At 41.1% G+C, this 21090-nt stretch overlaps 1 protein-coding gene across 6 annotated transcripts in view; it reads right to left on the reverse strand.

Annotated features, from left to right (window-relative positions):
* The window catches only part of LPIN2 (lipin 2), a 66117-nt gene that overhangs the window by 30478 nt on the left and 14549 nt on the right, over nucleotides 1–21090 (reverse strand). For all 6 annotated transcript variants that reach the window (XR_014790146.1, XM_084849791.1, XM_084849793.1 and 3 more), the window contains exons 2-8: nucleotides 19587–19784; nucleotides 17885–17980; nucleotides 13145–13446; nucleotides 11575–11682; nucleotides 7960–8083; nucleotides 3974–4310; nucleotides 2515–2614 (exon numbers count right to left, since the gene is read on the reverse strand). Coding sequence is in view for 5 of the 6 variants with exons in the window: in XM_084849791.1 (XP_084705917.1) it covers nucleotides 2515–2614; nucleotides 3974–4310; nucleotides 7960–8083; nucleotides 11575–11682; nucleotides 13145–13446; nucleotides 17885–17980; nucleotides 19587–19775 (1256 nt within the window). In the remaining variant the exon portion in view is untranslated. The remainder of the gene's footprint in view (nucleotides 1–2514; nucleotides 2615–3973; nucleotides 4311–7959; nucleotides 8084–11574; nucleotides 11683–13144; nucleotides 13447–17884; nucleotides 17981–19586; nucleotides 19785–21090) is intronic.

Consider the following 21090-nt stretch of genomic DNA (forward strand, 5'->3'; position numbering starts at 1 on the left):
TATGCCAAGCTGGCTGGCGGGCAAGGACAAGAGCTGGGCTGGCTGGTTGAGGATAGGGCTGACCTGGATCACAGAACATCAGGGACCTCTTTTAATACAAGACAGAGAAACCAAGGAAACACATAAGAGCAGGGTTGTCACACTGAAAGCTGGAGATAAATATATCTATCAGTTAAACTGAGCAAAGGGGAGGTTTGGAGGAAAGAGTGAGAGAAAGGGCAGTCTTGCCTCTGCTACATTCCTGCTTCCCACTAGGTGTTTCTATTGACAACAGCAGTTACCAGGCCTCTTCATTAAAAACTCCAGAGCTAAAACTGGCTGGGGTGGCTTTCAGGGTGCAATTATAAACACTGGGGGTGGGCGGGCAGTAAGCTAGAAAGGGTCTTGGCTACACAGGATGAGAAAGGACAGCAGCTATTTTAAAATTCTCCATTATTTGTGTCTAAAGCAGCTTTAAGGTAAAAGTGCATGGCTTAATTATTTATGTAAGAAGTGGGCATGAATTAAAAGAAGTTTTACAACTAGCTTATTTTTAAGAGTTTATTCTTGGGTGTAAAGGGGACATCAATATGGAAATAATATGAAAGTGTGTTATAAAAGGAAAACTGAGTGAAGCCTGATACTGCTGCAGGAAGTGTAAAAAAGAATTCAAAGATATCAAAGAATTCAAATAATCAGATTTGGAAAGGACCTTGGAGGCCATCTGCAATGCAGGATGCAACTACAGCATCCCTGACAGACGGTCATCCTATCCAGCCTCTGCTTAAATACCTCCAGTGAAGGAGAGCCCACCATCTCCCAAGGCAGTCTGTTCTGCTGTCAAAAAGCTCTTATTGTTAGAAAGGTTTCTCCTAACATTTAGCTGAAATCTGCTCCCCTACAATTTTCACCCACTGAATCTAATTCTACCCTCCAGAGAACAACTCTGTTCCATCTTTTGTGTGACACATGCAATCCATCTTTAAGACTTAATGCTCTTAAAAGTCACACATGCTCCCAAAAGCATTGAATTTATTAAAGTCTTTCTTTCTACACTACTTTCCCCAAATCATAGTTTAAAAAAATTAAAAACAAGCCATCAACATAACATTAACACCACCATCAATAAAACATAAGGAAAGACACAGAAAATTTTATTATTATTATATTTTCAAAGCCTGGTGAAAAAAGTATGACTTACATCCTTGGGCACCCAGACATTGGGACAAGTTTCTGTCCTGTAGCAGCCAGCTACTTTTGGGGGGAGAGGAGATCTGGAAACTGGTTGCAGATGATGCTGGGAGGCAGGAAGGGGTGGGGAAAAGTGTATTAACAGTGGGGACATATGTGCTGGGAGGAGTTATACTGGGAGACAAGGTTGAGAAAAGTGCAATGTGTATTCAGCTACAAAGTTTGCAAGACTGCTAGGAGTAGGGAGCACCATTTGTATGGAAAGGAGATACTGAGATTCTTCACGGATATATGTAGAAGGAAAAAGGTGAGAGGTGGCTAGTGCTTACTCATGGACAAGGTGTGGGAGCAACCTCTATGTTGTTTGTATATGCTTTCTGTTGAATTGTCATTAAGAAACTAGCAGGGCGCCTAGAGGCAACAAGAGTAACCGTTATGGGATGGGATACTGACAGACAACACTTGGGGGAGTATTGTCTGTGTCTAAAGGACAGCCAGACATTAGGATACTGTATATAGGGGACAAGGCGAAGAGTAAACTAAAAGTGAAAAAGTTACTCACAGGGAATATATGGGGAAAGAACAGTGAAATCTGGGTGGTGTGCATTCAATGACATGGTTTCAAAGACAGTTGATACATGATTTCCAAAGCACTAGTACCTAGCGCCCTCTCACAGAATTTAGGAGAGCAGCATCCACTCCTCTAATCCACTAATTTTGGATCTGGATTTCTAATTTGACATGCAAAGAAATTATTATTAAATATTTTTATAGCCCTTGAAATGATCCGACAGTGCCATAATAGATAGGTTCTATAGCAGTTCATGCTTGCACAAAGAGAAGATCTGTGAATTTCATTTTACTACTGGAAGATGTAGAATAAGCTTTTCGTATGTGGAAGTCACCCTTCAAACCAATCCCATGCTTTTTTTGAAGTATAAGTAGATTTGTCTGAGCCTCAACTATTTCCTTAAATGATTTTTAAAAAATTCTAGAATATGTATTTGTGTTTGTCCTGAACCTTGTAGCAATTAATTTCATGGATGAACCCAGATTCTAGTGTTTTGAAACAGAGAGAGTAATTTCTTTCAGTTCACTTTTTCCATGATACATATACTTTTCTAAGTCCTTGTTAGATCCCTGTTTAGCTGTCTATTTTGTAAACTGAAAAGCTCCAGTTCTTAAGGAAAAACCTCTTCTAGAAAAGGTTTTAGCAAGGTTTATCTTACTCATCTGGGGTTGGATCCAGTAAAAGTTATCACTTTTCTCCTAATTGACTGGAAGATGTACACAGTACTAAACATTCACTGTGAAATTATCTGTGTCCTCTCAATTAAGAAGTACCTTTTAGGAAAATAAAGAGCAGCAACTTCAGGTTCCAAAGCATTCAGGTCATCCAAATATATGTCATCAGGCCCTTGGTGCTGGCTTCTCTTATGTATCCCTGGAAGAAAAAGAGTTCATTTTGGACAATTGATTAATATATCTAAAATGCAGAAGAAAACAGACTGCTTAATTAAAAACCTTTCAATGGGAATGTTTCCATGTAAGAGTTGTCCATTGTTAGAATTTTTCTCAAATAAAAAGTTGACCAGCAAGCCACAATCTGATTTTGGGTGAGCCCCTGTACCCCATCCCATACTGCTCAGGAAGATCCCTTGATCATCCAGAGAGGCTTTGAGGGCGCAGGAAGTTACAGGGGGCAGGAGGAGATGGGAAAGTAGTTTCCCACAAGGTTCCTTTTGGTCACATACTAAGGATCCAAGCCACTGTAAAGGGCATTTCCACAGTTTCCACTGAAACTGCTTGTGAACCCATTTAAGCTATTTAGTGTATGTATTAAAATGTGTATTAAAGTGAGACAGAAGGCAGAAGAGATCCATTCTAAATCTGAATACACATTTTATCTAATATTTCAGATGCTGAAAGATAAAAAATGATTTAAGCTTCATCTGTGAAATTTAAGAGTTGGATCCAATGGTGTCCTTGCTCAGGTATGCCACCGGCGGCATGCCCATGTGGTAGCCCCTACCACTGGCAGCCATGAAGTAATGCTTCTGGGGGCAAGAGACGAAATGAGCATAAACACTCAGCTCTGGAAGAAGCATGGCCTACCCCCAAATGAGCATTTCCGCTCATTTTGGCACTTGCCCCCAGGGGCGCTACATTGCAGCTGCCAGTGGTAGAGGCTGCACATACGCTGCCACTGGTGGGGCTGACTGCAGGCACACTGCCAGCAGGGTACCTGAGCCACGCATGCAAGGACACTGTTGGCTCCAAACAATAATGTTGATATCTGAACATAAGACAACCATGCTGGATCATACTAAAGCCCTATCTAGTTCAGCATCCTATTCCACAGTGGCCAACCAGCTGCCTGTGGGAAGTCCATGAGCTGGACATAAGTCTCCCACTCATGTTCCCCAGCAACTGGTATTGAGAGCTATACTGCCTCTGATACTGGAGGTAGCATATAGCCATTATGGCTAGTAGCCATTGATTGCCTTATCCTCCATGAATTGTCTAATCTGCTTTTAAAGCCAGCCAAGTTGGTGGCCATCACTGCACTTGTGGTAGCAAATTCCATAGTTTAACAATGCTGTGTGAAGTGCGTGTGAAGCTAACAAGGCACTGTCTGAGCTAGAAGTTCTTAGCTACTTATACTATTCTAAATGAAAGGTTGCAAGCAGGGCTAACACACACATTTGTTGCTTACCACTTGAAAGATGGTTAAATATTTGGAAACTAGGACACGTGAAACACATTTTTAAATGTTATCAGGAAATCAATTACACAAGTATACCTTTTTTCTTTGATGGAGAATCAAGTTTTACTGGTGGTTTAATTTCCAATGGAGAATCCACCAATGGGCTGGGGAGAGAATCAGAATCAAATGTAGCTGAACTTTGAAGAATTTCCAGGACAGATTCTGTTGCTGCAGAAGCAAGTCTCTCTTTAATATCAAGCTCCTTAAGTAGAGGATGAGTTCTTGGTTGAGGTTTTAGTACTGTACAGACAGAATCATTCACCAAAATATCATCTTCGACTGTATCAGTGCTGGATATGACCCTAAAATGAGTCTTCTCTGATGGAGTGATGGTAGCTGTTCTAGGATGCTCCAACTTTTCCTTCTTGCTTATCTGAAAAGGAAAGCATTCTTTTTGTAAAAATTCATCATATTTATTATTTAGCTCTAACAGCCTATGATCAGCTTGAACTGGTCACACCTACAGACCAGCTAATCAAGAATCCTGTCTTTAACAGTGATAAAAGCAAACTTCATAAAATATTTTACCAAAAACTTAATTGACAATTTTTTTCCCCACCCTGAGTATGAGTTTATATTCCCATAGTTATTCAAAACATTTCAGTAAAGCTTTTGTCTCCCACCCCCAATTCTGAAATAGTTGCTGTATCAGTTTGTTAGTTCAATATGAGATCACCTCATCTAAAGAACCATGCCACTGTACCACAACTTCTTTTCCTAAATATAAAATAAAAACCCAAAATGTCAAAGGGAAGTTTAATTAACAGACAAACTTAGGAAAATGTGCAAGGGTTTTGAACATTAAATCAGTCTCGCAAATTAGTTCAAAAAACATACAAGTGAACTGTACCGGTGGTGAACACCTCCCTTGAGGAGGGAGTGATGCCATCTGCCCTCAAGGAGGCAGTGATAAGACCGCTCTTAAAGAAGCCCTCCTTGGATCCTCAAGTTTTGAACAACTTTCACCCAGTCTCAAATCTGCCATTTTGGGGCAAGGTGATTGAGCAGGTGGTGGCGATGCAGTTGAAGGCACACTTGGAAGAAACTGATTATCTAGACCCATTTCAGTCGGGCTTCAGGCTTGGGCATGGGACAGAAACGGCCTTGGTTGCCTTGGAAAATGATATGAGGAGGGCTCTGGATAGGGGTGAATGCTCCTTCCTTGTTCTCCTCGACCTCTCAGCGGCTTTTGATACCGTTGACCACGGTATCCTCCTGGACCGCCTGGAGGGGTTGGGCATTGGAGACACCGTATTGCGGTGGTTCCGGTCCTTCCTCTCCGGCAGGTACCAAAGGGTAGCACTGGGAGAGGAGGTTTCGGACCCATGGCCACTCACTTGTGGGGTGCCACAGGGTTCTATCCTCTCCCCGAAGCTATTTAATATCTATGTGAAGCCGCTGGGGGCTATCATCAGGAGGTTTGGGGTGCAGTGTCATCAATATGCGGATGACACGCAGCTCTACCTCTCATTCAAATCTTCACCAAGGTTGGCCGTAGAATCCCTGTCCAAATGTCTGAAGACGGTGAGTGGCTGGATGGGGAGGAATAAGCTGAAGCTGAACCCTGACAAGACCGAGGTACTTTTGGTGGGAGACAAGAGGAGGCTGGGGGATGTTGACCATGTGTTGAATGGGGTACGGCTACCCTTGAAAGACCAGGTCCGCAGCCTGGGGGTCATTTTGGACTCCCAGCTGTCCATGGAGGCTCAGGTGTCAGCTGTGAGCCAGACAGCGCTGTATCAACTCCATCTGATACGGCAGCTGCACCCCTTCCTTCCCGACCATCTGCTCCCATCGTAGTACATGCCCTGGTCTCCTCTCATTTAGACTACTGTAATGCGCTCTACGTGGGGTTACCCTTGAAGACGGTTCGGAAGCTGCAGCTGGTACAGAACGCGGCAGCTCGCCTGATTAAAGGCAGCCGTCGGCGAGATCACATCACTCCAGTGCTGAAGGAGTTGCACTGGTTACCAGTTGTTTTCCGGGCCAAATTCAAGGTGTTGGTTTTAACCTTTAAAACCCTATATGGTTCTGGCCCAGCCTATCTTAAGGAGCGCCTCCAGCAGCACCAGACAGGCTGCTTAACAAGATCAGCCTCGGATGGCCTTCTCTCTGTCCCATCAGCCAGGACAGCTAGACTGGTGGGGACGAGGGAGAGGCCTTTTCTGTGGTGGCCCCCACTCTGTGGAACTCCCTTCCTAGGGAACTCCGCCATGCCCCCTCTTTAATGAGCTTCCGTCGTGCATTAAAAACATGGTTGTTCAGGCAGGCATTTGGGGTGGGTTAGGGTATTTTAGAAAATGTTTTTACTGTAGAATTTTATTGTTTTAAACTGTTTTATTGTATGTTGTACATCGCCCAGAGTGGCTGGGTGACCAGCCAGATGGGCGATTAATAAATTTAATAATAATAATACCACCTCAGCTCAAACAGAAAACTAGTATGTTAGGAAGATTTTTTTTAAAACTGAGAAACATTCAGACATGTAAGCCCCATTTGCAGTCTGAAGTGGGGAAACCCAGACATAGGCTTAACACTTCAGTAGCAATGGTTCTATTGTTGCAACAACCCACAGTTAACAAATCATGGGTTGTTGAAAATGAAGCACAAGCAAGTGTGCTGGTTCCCAGCTGGCCCACTCCCACTGCGATAAACAACCCAAGGATGTTTCATCCCTGGGTTGTTTATGATGATGCCAGAATTCTGGATTGTTCAGGGAGAAACAACCCAGAGTTGAAACCCATGGTTAAACCCATGCAAGCAGGGTCAATGGGCTGGTTCACACAACACAGCAATTTATCATCGGTTAATTGCTACTAATTGAGGGTTAAGTGTGGGTTGTTTAACCCGTGATTAAACAACAATGGCCAGGTTCGCACGACATGCTGCAACCCCTGATTGGAGGCTGCAATTCAAAATAGTGGCTGCATACAGCCCACGTGTGCTGCAGCTAATGGTGGGTTAATGAACCCATGATAACCCATCATGGCTGGAACCAGGTCAAAAAGACCTGAGTCACTGGCAATTAGCAAGCTGCAATTAGGCGCAATCAACCACACAAACATAACAGTGGGGCCATTTGTAAAACAAGCAGAAGCTTTCTAGTGCAAACTGAAATAATGACTATAGGAGAGATTATTTTTAAAAGGTCAGACTCATACTGGAGACATAATGCAAATTAGGGAGTTAGAGTCAACCTCTTTGCCTAGAGCAGTTTCTACTAGCCCCATATAAACACTTGGTTTTAATGCTTGCATTCCTCCATTCTATAGGTAAAATGCATATGTGTAATTCAAATATGAGCAAAAAAAAACATGTTGAGAAGTGTTTCAAATGTAAAATCTAAATGGACACAATAATTCATAACACATGAAAGACAAAAAATAGGGTAAAACCCATTTAAAGCATGCATGCATTAATATGGCCAGATGCTTATAGCTTTCATATTTGAAAATTCCAGACTTCCAAGACATAATAGGAAAAGAAGTAATGTGGACTGCAAGGAGTCATCAGTTGGGACTCAGAGTCTACAGCAAATATACTCACTCAACCAACACTACCTGCCCATCACTACACAGACACACAGTTAATGTATTGAAGATGTTCATACATTTTAAAAGCAAGCATTAGACTTCAGAAGTACAGAATTTTGCAACAGGAGCTATGTCCAATACTCCTTTATTCAATCACTGACTGCCATGCAATTTACTAAATATGGGGTATACAAGAATAAGGGAGTAACGGAGAAAAGGCCCACGACTCCCAGCACGCCCCAGCCAGCATGGTGGGAGTTGTTGGCCTTTTCTCTGTCTAAACGTGCATAGGATTGCACCCTTACTCTGGTGTTAGTAAAAAAGACAGCTGCTTTTAGAAAAGGACCAAAAGTGAACCACAAGAGGGAGCCACTTTCATGTTATTTCTATTGGAATAGTTCTCATAACAGCGCTACTTTCTACATATGACCATTTCTATGGAATTCCCCAAAACTTCTAGAAAACAAATCTATTTGCAAATAGATTTACCTTGGTAGATTCTGGAAAGCCTCCCCACGTCCATTCCATGTGAGACTCTGCTCTAAGTAAGCTCTCTGTAGGCTTAACTTCCAGTTCTGAATCACTTTTAGGACAGGTTGGCTGGCTAAATGGGCTGTCAAAATAAAACAAAGTTGTTTTTCAAGGCACTTGTTGTACCACTCCTTTCAAGGAGAGTTTTCTCCAGTTTAACAGACCTTCACTTATTCAGCAGTAGGGCAGAAAGCCAAATTGGGTTTTTGGACTGTGAGACAGGATTAAAACTAAAAAACACAGCAAAAGAGTTCAGCATTGACATTCCTAAACAAGTTTCTTCATTATGTCTTAAACATTTGCAGTGTTAATCATGAGTAGGGATGTATGAGAATTTTGTTTTTGTTCACAAAACATGTGAGCATGCCCTGATCAAGTCCTCAACACAACCACGTGTCCACCGAGAAGTTTGTAAATTGCTAGACATGTGCTCACATTCAATTTGCACAACTTTCCCAGTTTGATTTTGTGCAAATTTCCCTGTAGACTGAATCAGCCCCATTTTAGCTTATGAAGGAAATTTGTGTAAATGTCACATTTGATTGCTGCTTTTCCCATTCACACAGAGTGAGCAGCAGTCGCAAACATGAAGAGGAAACGGGCATGAAACAAATGGCAAGATGATATTCAGGGAAACCTAGCAATCTCAAACATCCCTCATTCAGCCATCCCTACTCATGAGTTATACTCACATTCAAAAGAGTTATGAGTTCTTTCTGTGTACAAAAATGCTGTTCTTTTTCTTTGCAGTTTTGAATAAAGTGGCAGAGGACGTTCAGCATAAGATAAGAATGTAATAATATAAGTACATCCTGGACAGCAGGGGTTTCCAAAGCATGGGGTATTAGAGGTAGTTCAAGTATTTTAAGTGAATTCTCCAGGTTGTATTACTACATTAGTACATTTCCTTTTTTCTAGAAAGGGAGCATGAAGACATGCAGGAAGAAAATTCACTGATTTGTCCAGTATGACCATAAATTAGGGCTGAGCAGACTTCAAGCTTCTCAGATAGACTTTTTTCTTTTTTTATTACAACCCAAGATCCACCAACCAGAGCCAAGTGTAAAAGGAACACACACAGAATTAAAGAACAGGGTGCCTCTAAGCACATTTTGTGTGTAGGAATTCGTTTTCAATAACAGAACTGATCTAAGTTCACCTGGTTACCCCAGGCTTTCTTCATTTCAGCAGCCTAATTTATGTGGAAAAAATAATTTTGTTCTTGCTATTATTAAACAACTTGGATTTGTGGATCTACTTCAAGGCACTGAGAAATCTACTGGTAGTTCCTTGCTATAGATATTCACCTACTATCTATCACCATTTTACCCTCACATACAGTGCTGGCTCCAGATTTTGGGAGACCCTTGCACAAACTGCCCTTAGTGGGCTACTTCCTTACCACCATCGACACTACTCTTTCACTTGCCCTCTCCCTCTGGCCCAATCTGCACAAATGCCAAGAAGGAAATGGGGAGGCTGGTGTTACTTCTGCTTACTCTTGTTACTGGTCATACACCTCGAGAGGCCAGGTGAACAGGCCACAACAGTGAAGAGGAGATGGATGGTCGAAGGGGGTGGGGCGGTGAAGGGCCCAATGTTAGGGTGTGGCCCTTGGCAGGTGCCCTACAATCCCAACTCTTGATGATGGCCCAGCTCTCATAATTTGTTTTTTTATGGGTTACAAAGCAAAGAAACCTTAGTTCTCGGCGAATTTCAGGATATCTGAAAAGCACCCAAAACAATACACCAGAAAAAGTTCCAGATATTACTAAATAATAACTTCTTACAGTATCTGAAAACCTTCCAATATCAGGTGTTGGGGAGAGGCATAGTTATATGCCAAAAACCATTATCCATAGAACCATGGCTAGTTCTTGAGGAGGGAGTGATGCCATCAGCCCTCAAGGAGGCAGTGATAAGACCGCTCTTAAAGAAGCCCTCCTTGGATCCTCAAGTTCTGAACAACTTTCACCCAGTCTCAAATCTGCCATTTTTGGGCAAAGTGATTGAGCGGGTGGTGGCGGTGCAGTTGAAGGCACACTTGGAAGAAACTGATTATCTAGACCCATTTCAGTCGGGCTTCAGGCTTGGGCATGGGACAGAAACGGCCTTGGTCGCCTTGGTAGATGATATGAGGAGGACTCTGGATAGGGGTGAATGCTCCTTCCTTGTTCTCCTCGACCTCTCAGCGGCTTTTGATACCGTTGACCACGGTATCCTCCTGGACCGCCTGGAGGGGTTGGGCGTTGGAGACACCGTATTGCAGTGGTTCCGGTCCTTCCTCTCCGGCAGGTACCAGAGGGTAGCACTGGGAGAGGAGGTTTCGGACCCATGGCCACTCACTTGTGGGGTGCCGCAGGGTTCCATCTTCTCCCCGATGCTATTTAACATCTATGTGAAGCCGCTGGGGGCTATCATCAGGAGGTTTGGGGTGCAGTGTCATCAATATGCAGATGACACGCAGCTCTACCTCTCATTCAAATCTTCACCAAGGTTGGCCGTAGAATCCCTGTCCAAATGTCTGGAGACGGTGAGTGGCTGGATGGGGAGGAATAAGCTGAAGCTGAACCCTGACAAGACCGAGGTACTTTTGGTGGGAGACAAGAGGAGGCTGGGGGATGTTGACCTGGTGTTAAATGGGGTACGGCTACCCTTGAAAGACCAGGTCCGCAGCCTGGGGGTCATTTTGGACTCCCAGCTGTCCATGGAGGCTCAGGTGTCAGCTGTGAGCCAGACAGCGCTGTATCAACTCCATCTGATACGGCGGCTGCACCCCTTCCTTCCCGACCATCTGCTCCCATCGTAGTACATGCCCTGGTCTCCTCTCGTTTAGACTACTGTAATGCGCTCTACGTGGGGTTACCCTTGAAGACGGTTCGGAAGCTGCAGCTGGTACAGAACGCGGCAGCTCGCCTGATTAAAGGCAGCCGTCGGCGAGATCACATCACTCCAGTGCTGAAGGAGTTGCACTGGTTACCAGTTGTTTTCCGGGCCAAATTCAAGGTGTTGGTTTTAACCTTTAAAACCCTATATGGTTCCGGCCCAGCCTATCTTAAGGAGCGCCTCCAGCAGCACCAGACAGGCTGCTTAACAAGATCAGCCTCAGATGGCCTTCTCTCTGTCCCATCAGCCAGGACAGCTAGACTGGTGGGGACGAGGGAGAGGGCCTTTTCTGTGGTGGCCCCCACTCTGTGGAACTCCCTCCCTAGGGAACTCCGCCATGCCCCCTCTTTAATGAGCTTCTGTCATGCATTAAAAACGTGGTTGTTCAGGCAGGCATTTGGGGTGGGTTAGGGTATTTTAGAAAATGTTTTTATTGTAGAATTTTATTGTTTTAAACTGTTTTATTGTATGTTGTACATCGCCCAGAGTGGCTGGGTGACCAGCCAGATGGGCGATTAATAAATTTAATAATAATAATAATAATAATAATAATAATAATAATAGAGAAGGAGAGCCCAGGTGAAAATAATCAAACACTATACTTTATGTACTGTTTATGTCAGCAATGCATTGGTCTGTAATACCACCATTCTTCATGTGAAAGAGTGGCACATGAAAGTCACCTACTTCTCCAAAGGAGACCAGTCTCCATCTGATAGAGGGTAATGGTCCTTTGAATGGTAAATCAGCGATTCTTTATAATCTTCATCCTTCAGTGGAGAATCTGAGGGGCTTCTGTGGAGATAAGAGTTGGTATATTAAAAAGATATAATAGTGATGATATATTTTAACTGACAATCCCAAGGAAACAAAAGTAAATTAAGGGAAAGTTGATTGACCTCTCCATGTCCCCACAAGTCAGCAACTCATTTTCAACAGGGACAATATTTTGAACTGAGCAAGACTTGGAAGGTCAGTAATATTGACTTTGGCCACTGACTCACCCTCATGTGAGCTGATGCACAGCAAAGGGTGCTTTAACCCCGTCTCTCTTAGTGTAAACAGCAACAGAAGCTTTGGCAAAACTCTCCTTTTATGCTCCTTTTGAACAGCTTTTACCTCAGCTGTTCAATATAATAGGCATATTTGAGGGAAGGGGTGAGGAACCTTTGCCTGTGTCTCAGCATGGGAGAAGGTGTTGTGTGAATACCACACATCAGAATGCCTTTGGGAACCAGAATTGCCTCTGAGCCTCCACTTGTCTATTTTTGTGATAGACTATATTCTCTTTAAGGGCCGCGGTGGCTTAGTGGTTAAGACACTGAACTGCAGACCGGAAGGTTGGCAGGGAAGCAGTTCGAGACCCGAGTGCTGCGTGACGGAGTGAGCTCCCGTCTTCAGTCCCAGCTTCTGCCAACCTAGCAGTTCAAAAGCAAGAAATTGCAAGTGGATAAATAGGTACCGCCTCGGCGGGAAAGGTAACAGCATTCCGTGCACCTCGGTGTTCAGTCATGCCGGCCACATGACCACGGAAGCGTCTTCGGACAGCGCTGGCTCTTCGGCTTAGAAACGGGGATGAGCACCGCACCCTAGAGTCGGACACGACTGGTTGGGGACACCTTTACCTTTTTACCTTTTTATATTCTCTTTGGGGATCTAGACAGATAGCCTACATGATTACCTATTTGTTTCTTTTTTGTATGTGCACTGTAATACAACCTGAAACTTATTCAGGAAAAAAATTACGCAAACATTTAATCACTTAGAAACAAAGGAACCTTCAGCTGCTACAATAGATGAAATATATCCACATTTTAAAATTTCCAATTTGGTATTCTCAAAAGTAATTCTTTACAAAATTCCATAAATGTTAGCATACTGCTAATGAGTTATGTCCTTGTTTACAATTAAATGTTTATGACACTGAGAATAATAAAAGGATGAACAAGTTGGTAATTATGGTATTATAGGTACTTGACCATGCTGATAAATATTCAATTGTGGTATCAATGTAATTACTGATACCATATCCTTTTTATTATTCATTCTATTAGTAGTTTTGCAGTTTATTGGTACAGATAGGTTATTACCAACTTTGAATTTCCAAAAATTAAGTAGTTAAACATTTAAACAGTGTTCTGAAGAGTTGGGGAAATTTTATTTTAGGATTTCACACATTGCAATTTAAAACAAATATCACTGTTGAGCTTTACATAATCTGACAGTTTAGCCAAATAAGGGGTAATTAAAAGTTTACCTCAGGGACTGAATGCTTCTCTCATCATCTGAGCTTATTTCCATTTCAAAGACTTCTTCAGTTCCTGGATAAGAAATCTGATCTTCCTTTTTGGCATCTTGTTTACATTTTCTTTTTCTCCGCTTTTTCTTCTTCACTGACCCTGAGGAAAAAACAGGTTCTGCTTCCACAATTCGTGCAATTTCTGAGCTTGGACACATCCTCTCATTTTCACCTGACTTTAGCAAACTATCATCAGTATCTCTGAAGAACTGATCTTCTGTGGGTATGGGGGATGTCGCCAGATGTGCAGGAACTTTTTCCTGAAAAATGGGTTTGGACAAGAGTGACAGTTACCTGTTATATGCATTACCAAACCATTACAACATTTGAGGTATGTGTTACAGTGAATGCCTAATTTCAAATGTTAATACTGACAATTCCAGATATATTTTGTGGCACCCAGAGACTCAAGAGATACACAATGAATGTTGACCATCGCTTAAATGTGATTGCCAGCATTCACTCAGATATTTTCAGAAAGTGGGGAAACTGCCTTAAAAGAAGGAAAAAAATCCTCTTTTTAGATATACACAAGTGAATGTTGACATCACAGGTGTATCTCCTGAGTTTCTGGATGTCACAAAATGTGTTTGGGAATGTCACAATGTTCACCATGCTTTGGACACTCATTGGCTACATTTGGATGTCATAATAAGCCATGGTTTATCATGCTGGAAATCAGCTGCAGCAGACTTTGAGCGTGCAGACTTGCCCCCCACCCCACTCCTCTGGTATGGCTGTGATGAGATCAGAAACTTTTGCTTACATTTTTGATTAACCACAATTTAGTGTTATTATCTGAACCCTAAGCTTAAATATGATTTGTTACAACAAGCCAGCTTCATGACCTATGGTTTGAATCTGGCTTGTTTAAAACAAATTGATAGTTAAGATTAACTATTGGGTTGTTGGGTTCAGATGAAATATGCTAATCAAAATGAAACTGAACACTTCTGAACTCCTCCTCACTGCCCTACCATGGGACAGGATGGGACAGGAGAGGGAACATGTGTGCCCAAGCCTTTCTGCAACTTGCTCTTATCACGGTAAACCATGGTTTATCATGACATTTGAATGCGACCAGTGCAACACACTCAAATCTGCCACCCCCATTTCTGTAAGCAGAAAACTACAGTGATTCAGAATTTTTGCATCCCATTGCTACAGCTTCATTTCCCTCCCCCAAACAAGCATGTTTTAAAAGGAGTGATGCCTTCTTCCTTTGGCAGTGGGAAGTGCTGCAAAAGAAACAGAAAACGACACCACTGCATACTACTCTGGACTGAGGATCAGTATTGAACCATAATTTTGAACATATGAATTCAACATTTGAAAGAAAAATCTGTACTTTCTCAACTAGATAAACATAGGCGCAAAGACTTGGAAAGTACAGACTTCTCCTTCAGAGATGTCATCAGTAAGGTATGGGTGTGGTTTAATCTGGTGAAGTTATTGGCTTATCAGAACTCTAATATTCAATATGAAAAAACCCCTGATAACTGGAAACATGTCTTATTTATATGCCTAAAACCTTTGCTTTTTCTAGATTACAGATTGTAATTTAAACATTTCATACAATATGTATTGACCTTAATCTTATCAATAATAGTATTATGCATTTACTATTATCTTAATATTAAGATGTATTTATTGTTTTTATATTTTTGTAACTTCAAATTAATACATTAAAAAAAATCACCAATACATCGTAATTTCTCTAGCTGTTCTACAATCTGTGTAGATGTCAGGATTGGCCCAGTATCTCAGCTGAACCCGTGATTCAGATTCAGATTCAGATGAGTAACAATGTGAAGTTCCTCATATGGGGGAGGACCCAAGCTTCAGGGAGATGGAGACAGGGAAGAATCGGTCCAGGTGCAGGCTAATCAGTTGGATCAAAGCCCGACCATACCCTCTCCCTCTATGGGAATACAGCAATTCACAGGTGGGGAGGAGGTGGGCGTGACAGATGCAAGGATCTGACATCAGGTCAAGAGGGAGGTGCTGCTTCAGGAAGTAAGGCGTTCTACCAGGTTGGCAGGACTGGGAAAGCCTTTCAGATTCTGTACTGCAGGCTGGTGCCAGATTTACAGCAACTGCTATTCTAACCATAGTGCATTCCTCCAAGGGATCTTTAGTTAGTCTATGTACTATTGTGCAGCTTAATCACAGTTGTTAGTGCTAGGTTGCTGTAAGATGAAAAGATCTGTAACCTGAACTGCTGTGGGACTGATTGATTCACATAATAAAGAACTTGGAGATCGACTTCTTTGTTTGACTACGAACACACTGCAGGGCTCAACACTTCACAGTAATTCTGGTATATGTGTTTTTATTTCTCCAGTTCCCGAATAAATAACAGGAAAGACTATCAACCCTGCACTTAGTGCAAAATGTTTAAAATGTTGTGTGTAAATTCTCACAAGACATTGATCCATGTTAATATCCAATATCCTCAAACGACATTTACAGCACAATCCTATACAGGTTTATTTGGAAGTAGGTGTCGCTGTAGTCAATAGGGCTTCCTTCCTAATAAGTATGTTTACGACCGCAGTCTCAATCAATCACGACAATACAACACAACTTCTAACTTCCTAGTTAGCACTACTATTTTTAACATCAATAGTATTTTCTCACTTTTTCTTCTTTGAAACATATCAGTTCCATTTTATTGTAATATGGCATACAAGGCACTGTAACTATGCAATACGTAACAGAGAGAGCTAAGGGAAAAGTTCCAGCAATTTTTTCAAAATGAAACTAAATGTTATCTCTGACAAGAGAAAAAGTTGTTTAGAAGCCACTTGTGCAAATAGGAAAAGATTTAAAGATAATAAATGTCACTGTTACAATGACCAGTACAATTATGACCACCATGAATTATTGACTAAATACAATAATTCTGGCTGAAAGAAATGACCAAGAGTAAAGAATGAAGTTATGACTGGCTCTAATATTAGGCTAGCAAGTGAAAAAAGTGCAATAGAGCGGAAAAGAAGAAGCAATGGAACTTTCAAACCTAACTCACAGTGCCAGTGCTTACCTGTAAAGCTCTTGACAGGGCCCAAATATTAAGGAATTAAGCCCTAAACGGCTTGGGACCAGGCTATCCGAAGGATCACCTCCTCTCATGTGTACCTGCCCAGACCCTAAGATCATCTTCAAGGGTCCTTGTCCGGGAGCCCCTGCCAAAGAAAGCGAGGCAGGTGGCTACCAGGAAGAGGACCTTTTCTGCTGTGGCACATCAGCTGTGGAATGAGCTCCCTAGGTAGGTTTGCCTGATGCCTACGGTGTACTCTTTCAGCCACCCGGTGAAGTCCTTTTTATTTTCCCAGCATTTTATCATTATAGTTTTTTTAATTTTGCTGTTTTAAATCTGTTACTGTATTTTAAGTGTCTGCATTGCTGCTAGGTTTTTATTCTGGTTATATTTTTATTCTGTAGTTTTAAGCTTTTCTATTTTATACTGTTTTTATTCTCTACTTTGGTTTTAATTTTTGTGAATTTCCCAGAGAGCTTCAGCTATTGGGCAATATAGAAATGTAATGTAGTGTAATTAATTAATTAATAGTGTCTACATCCATATCAACTTGGCCATGCTCTAAGGTCATCTGATTATGACCTTCTCTATTTGCATTCCATATCTGAACTGGCACCTAGGGACAAGGCTTTTTTAGGCTGTGTATTGTTGAAGAATTCCCACCCCGCCCCAGAGATCCACCTGGCACCAACTATGTTTTCTTTCAGGCATCAGGCAACACCCTCTTTTATTCGCTCAGGCTTTTAAAGTATTTTATAGTGTAAACCTATCATGATTACTCAGAAGTAAGCCCCACTGAGTTCAATAGGTAAATGCATATAGAACTGAAGCCTTAAAATACTAATGCATTGTTGACTGCTCCTTGCTGGGCTCATCTTTTATTTGTGGTTTCATGCATATGCATTTGTATTTTTTTTTACCTTGTAAACAACCCTGGAATCAATTTTGACGACGGGCAGTATAAAAATGTTTTAAACAAACAAATAAGCTGAATTATTGCTTTTGGTATCTCAACATCACATTACTTGCTATTTTAATGGTGTGTAGGCCAAGTTATGAATAACAGTGCCATGCAAAATGCTAAGTAATTATGTACACTAGAAACACTAGGGAAAATAACTAAGATGCATAATGAGATTTTGTCAAATTTTATCAGGGTGTATTCTACGTCCATCCGTCCCCATATTATAGAAGCTGCTGGTGCAGCCCTCTGGCCAAATTCATGAACATCTCCCACCCATTTTTTTTCTAATAAAAAAGGATGGGCAGAGAACAAGTATGAAAACAAACAGGAAAGACGGAAGAGAAAATAAGAACTGGGAGAGGAGTAAAAATGATACAGGAAGAAAGGGAAAAGAAGGGAAGGTAGAAAAATTGAGATGGCTTGCAAACAATGGAGTAAGAGAATACTGTAATAAATTAGTTGTATATGGTTATGAAGACTGAAAGGAAATAGTATTTACATTTATTTCTATATATATTTTTATTCTATTTTTCTTATCTATTTCTTTTAAGGAAAAAACTAGTTCCTTGTTAAATTCCTTTTGCCCAATCATACAAAATCTTTCTTCCTGCGTTCTTCCCAAATGCACAAAATGTGCCCAGCTGAATGCTAGGATTAGAATACACCCCGAGTTTTATAGTATACTACTTACAAATGTTTCTTCTGTTTCCTGTACAAAGAAAGCTTCTCCATTATCACCCAGTTTCATATGAAGATCAACTGCTTCCCCATTAATTTCAATATCAATCTGTGGAAAATACAATAGCATTCTTTTAGCATTCGCAAGAAAAATATGTACAAAAATTGTAACCAAGGCTCCTGAGTAAAACTTAACTGATATGGGTTAAGAGGATTAATAAAAACAACAACATGGTAACAGGTCTTCTATCAGCAACTGATTAAAGAACAGAAAGCAAAGAGTGGAATATATGGACTATTCTCACAGTGAAATTAAAAAAGAAGCGTGCAGGCACACGGCCCTGTACTGGAACTGGAAGATTTAAACTTGTTTATAAATGGTCTGGAGTTAGTAGTGAGCAATGAGCCAAATTTGCTAATACCACCACCACATAATTTAGGACGATGAAAACTTTAAAAAGATTCCTTCCAACTGGGTGAATGGGCAACAAAAATGACCAATGAGGTTCAATGCAAGTGAGCGCAAAGTGATGCACAGTGGGGCTAATTTCATATACAATGAATTTTATATCATAATATATATAATTTCATAGAAGTGTGTGTGTGTGTGTGTGTGTGTGTACACTGATGGCATCTGAACTGGCAGTGACTAACTAGGAAAGAAATCTTGGGGTCATGTGGATAGCTCAATGAAAATATCCACTCAATGTGAGGCCTCTGTGAAAAATACAAATGTCCATGCTAGGAATTAAGAAAGAGATTGAAAATAAAACTGCAATATCATAATACCCTTGTACAGATACATGGTGCAGCTGGTTGCCCCATCTCAAAAAGGATGCTATAGAGCTGGAAGAGTTGTAACGAAAATTATCAAGGGAGTGGAGCAACTTCCCGACAAGGAAAATTAGGTATCTGGGGCTTTTTAGTTTAGAACATTATAGATAACTCTTGGCTGTATTGTACCAACAAATATGTTCATATACTGCTGAAGAAACAGAATTCAGAATACAATCTTCTAAGCATGTCTGACTAGCCGGGGCAGGATGGGGGGATAAAAGGGGCTTTGCTTGTATTCTGAAGAGGTCCCCCCCCCCCCCGCCAGACGTTTTCTGTATTTAAGTTAGACTTTTCATCTCATATAAAAACAAGGGCCCCTCACTTACAAGCTTAAGTTCAAAGCTACAGATGCAATTCCTGATTACAGAGCAATACAAAAGACAAAACAAAGTACCACTCTCCCCCACCTCCATTACTGGGGGAAGCTTTGCCAGGACAAACAAGGACAGAACCCTGTGTTCCCAAGGCCAGTTGAGCCCCAATTGAACGCAACTTTAAATGGCCCTTGCTCCTCCTCTTCGCTGGATAGGAGGGTATGTTCGAGAGATGATATATAATACACAATTTAGATAAGGCAGCATCCAAGTGATCTTCTGGATGCTTTGAGTTGTTTACCCCCATTTTTCATCCATGAGGATTTGAAACTGGCTTCAATTAAACTAATATGGTTCTGTCAAGAAATCACCAAGCTAACATAAACACTACAAGCTTTATTTTCACCATCTATTAATTTTTTTCAACTATTCCTCATGAATGTACCATTCTATTCTAAAGCTTTTTTCTCTTTTTCTTTTAAGAGAATGTGTATATCCAATACTGTGTATGCAGGAAATAGAATAGTTATTATTCCTATAGCCCCTAACTTTCATGATACTCACCACTTTCTCCTTGGAACGCAAGACACCAAGCTTTCCAAATCGGACATGGAACGGTGAGCACAGGTATGTACCATCTTGTTGCCGAACTACAATTACATCAATGCATCCTGAAAGTGTAGCCTGATTAATGCCTTTGTAAAGTTCCTTCACAGTAACCAGAAGTCCTGCAAGCTGTCCCACATAATTCATATTTTAAGGCTGCAAAGAAAAAGTTGATTGAAACTATTATTCTAAATTCAAAGAACCTTAAACTTGTAAGATTTTCATACCCCAGTACAGGGGTCTCCAATGTGGTGCCCATGCACACCAATGAGCTCACAGACCCCTCTCTAGGCACCTACCAGCCCCCCCTCCTAGTCTCATCAGTTTGCCTTCTGGGAAATGACTGGCCACACTCACCATGGAAGCCATTTTATGAATCAGCAAGCCCCCCACACACATGACAGCTATGACACTTGTTCTAAATGTCAAATGTGCCAACAGACCCAAACAGGCCATTTTCCATGTTACCAGAAAACTGATCTGAATAATGTATTAAATAATTGTAATCAGATATTATTTCAGTTAGCCAGGCTAAAAAAGACTAGCTTGGAGTAAAAAGGCTACACACAAGTCCAGCTTACAAGAGGGCATGGTGAATGTGTATATCCTGTCAAGAGTCCACTTGTGCTTATGCAAGTTTAAAAAATTCAGTACTCTAATAATGATATAATTGGCTGTGAAATTATCTAGTTCATTAATTCACAGCAGACTAAACAAAATGCAGGTTACAGTTGCACTATGGGCCAAAGTATATGCTATGCAGATGCAAGCCCCCATTTGCTACCAAATGTATACACACCAGTAGGCTACAGCCAGTCATGACTCCTTGCACAGACATTAGTTGCATTCATACTTTACATTTTTAGGTATACAAACACATCCTCTTAAGTAAAGACCTTAAAAAAACAGAATTGAAAGCCTTAGTACTAAATTCTACTTAATAACTTGCTGTTTGCTATTCAGAACTACGTCACAACAGTGCAAATTAATAACCCCCTAAAAATGGAAATGAAATCTTCCATGGTGTCTCAAATTAGAGAATGTAAGACTTCATTAAGAACTACTCAATACACATCAATAAGGACATTCAAGATGAGTTTCACTTAAAACTTTTAAAGCTGGTGGCATTCTACAGATTAAGCGGCACTCACTTTTAATGCCCAAGGCCTGCACACCCACACACAAAAATTAAGACAACAATTTACTTAGGATACGAGGTATTTTCTCAGCTGAATGAAAATTAATCTTCTAGAAAGATTACGCAATTCCTTCTACCCTTGTTAAGCCATGATATAGCCACCATTGTCTGCCAATAGTGATTTTTTAAGGACTATTTAAGTGTACTTATTAAAGCACAAGGAACTAAAGATGATGAATAAAATTCAGGCTTTTCTGCACATCAGTAACTTCTACGTTATCAAAAGAAAAATATGTTAAGCATAAAAAATGAACAATTTAAAAT

The sequence above is a fragment of the Heloderma suspectum genome, chromosome 4 (assembly GCF_057233095.1).
Source record: "Heloderma suspectum isolate Gila_16-S chromosome 4, 16-S_ref, whole genome shotgun sequence".
In the NCBI taxonomy this organism is placed as follows: Eukaryota; Metazoa; Chordata; class Lepidosauria; order Squamata; family Helodermatidae; genus Heloderma; species Heloderma suspectum.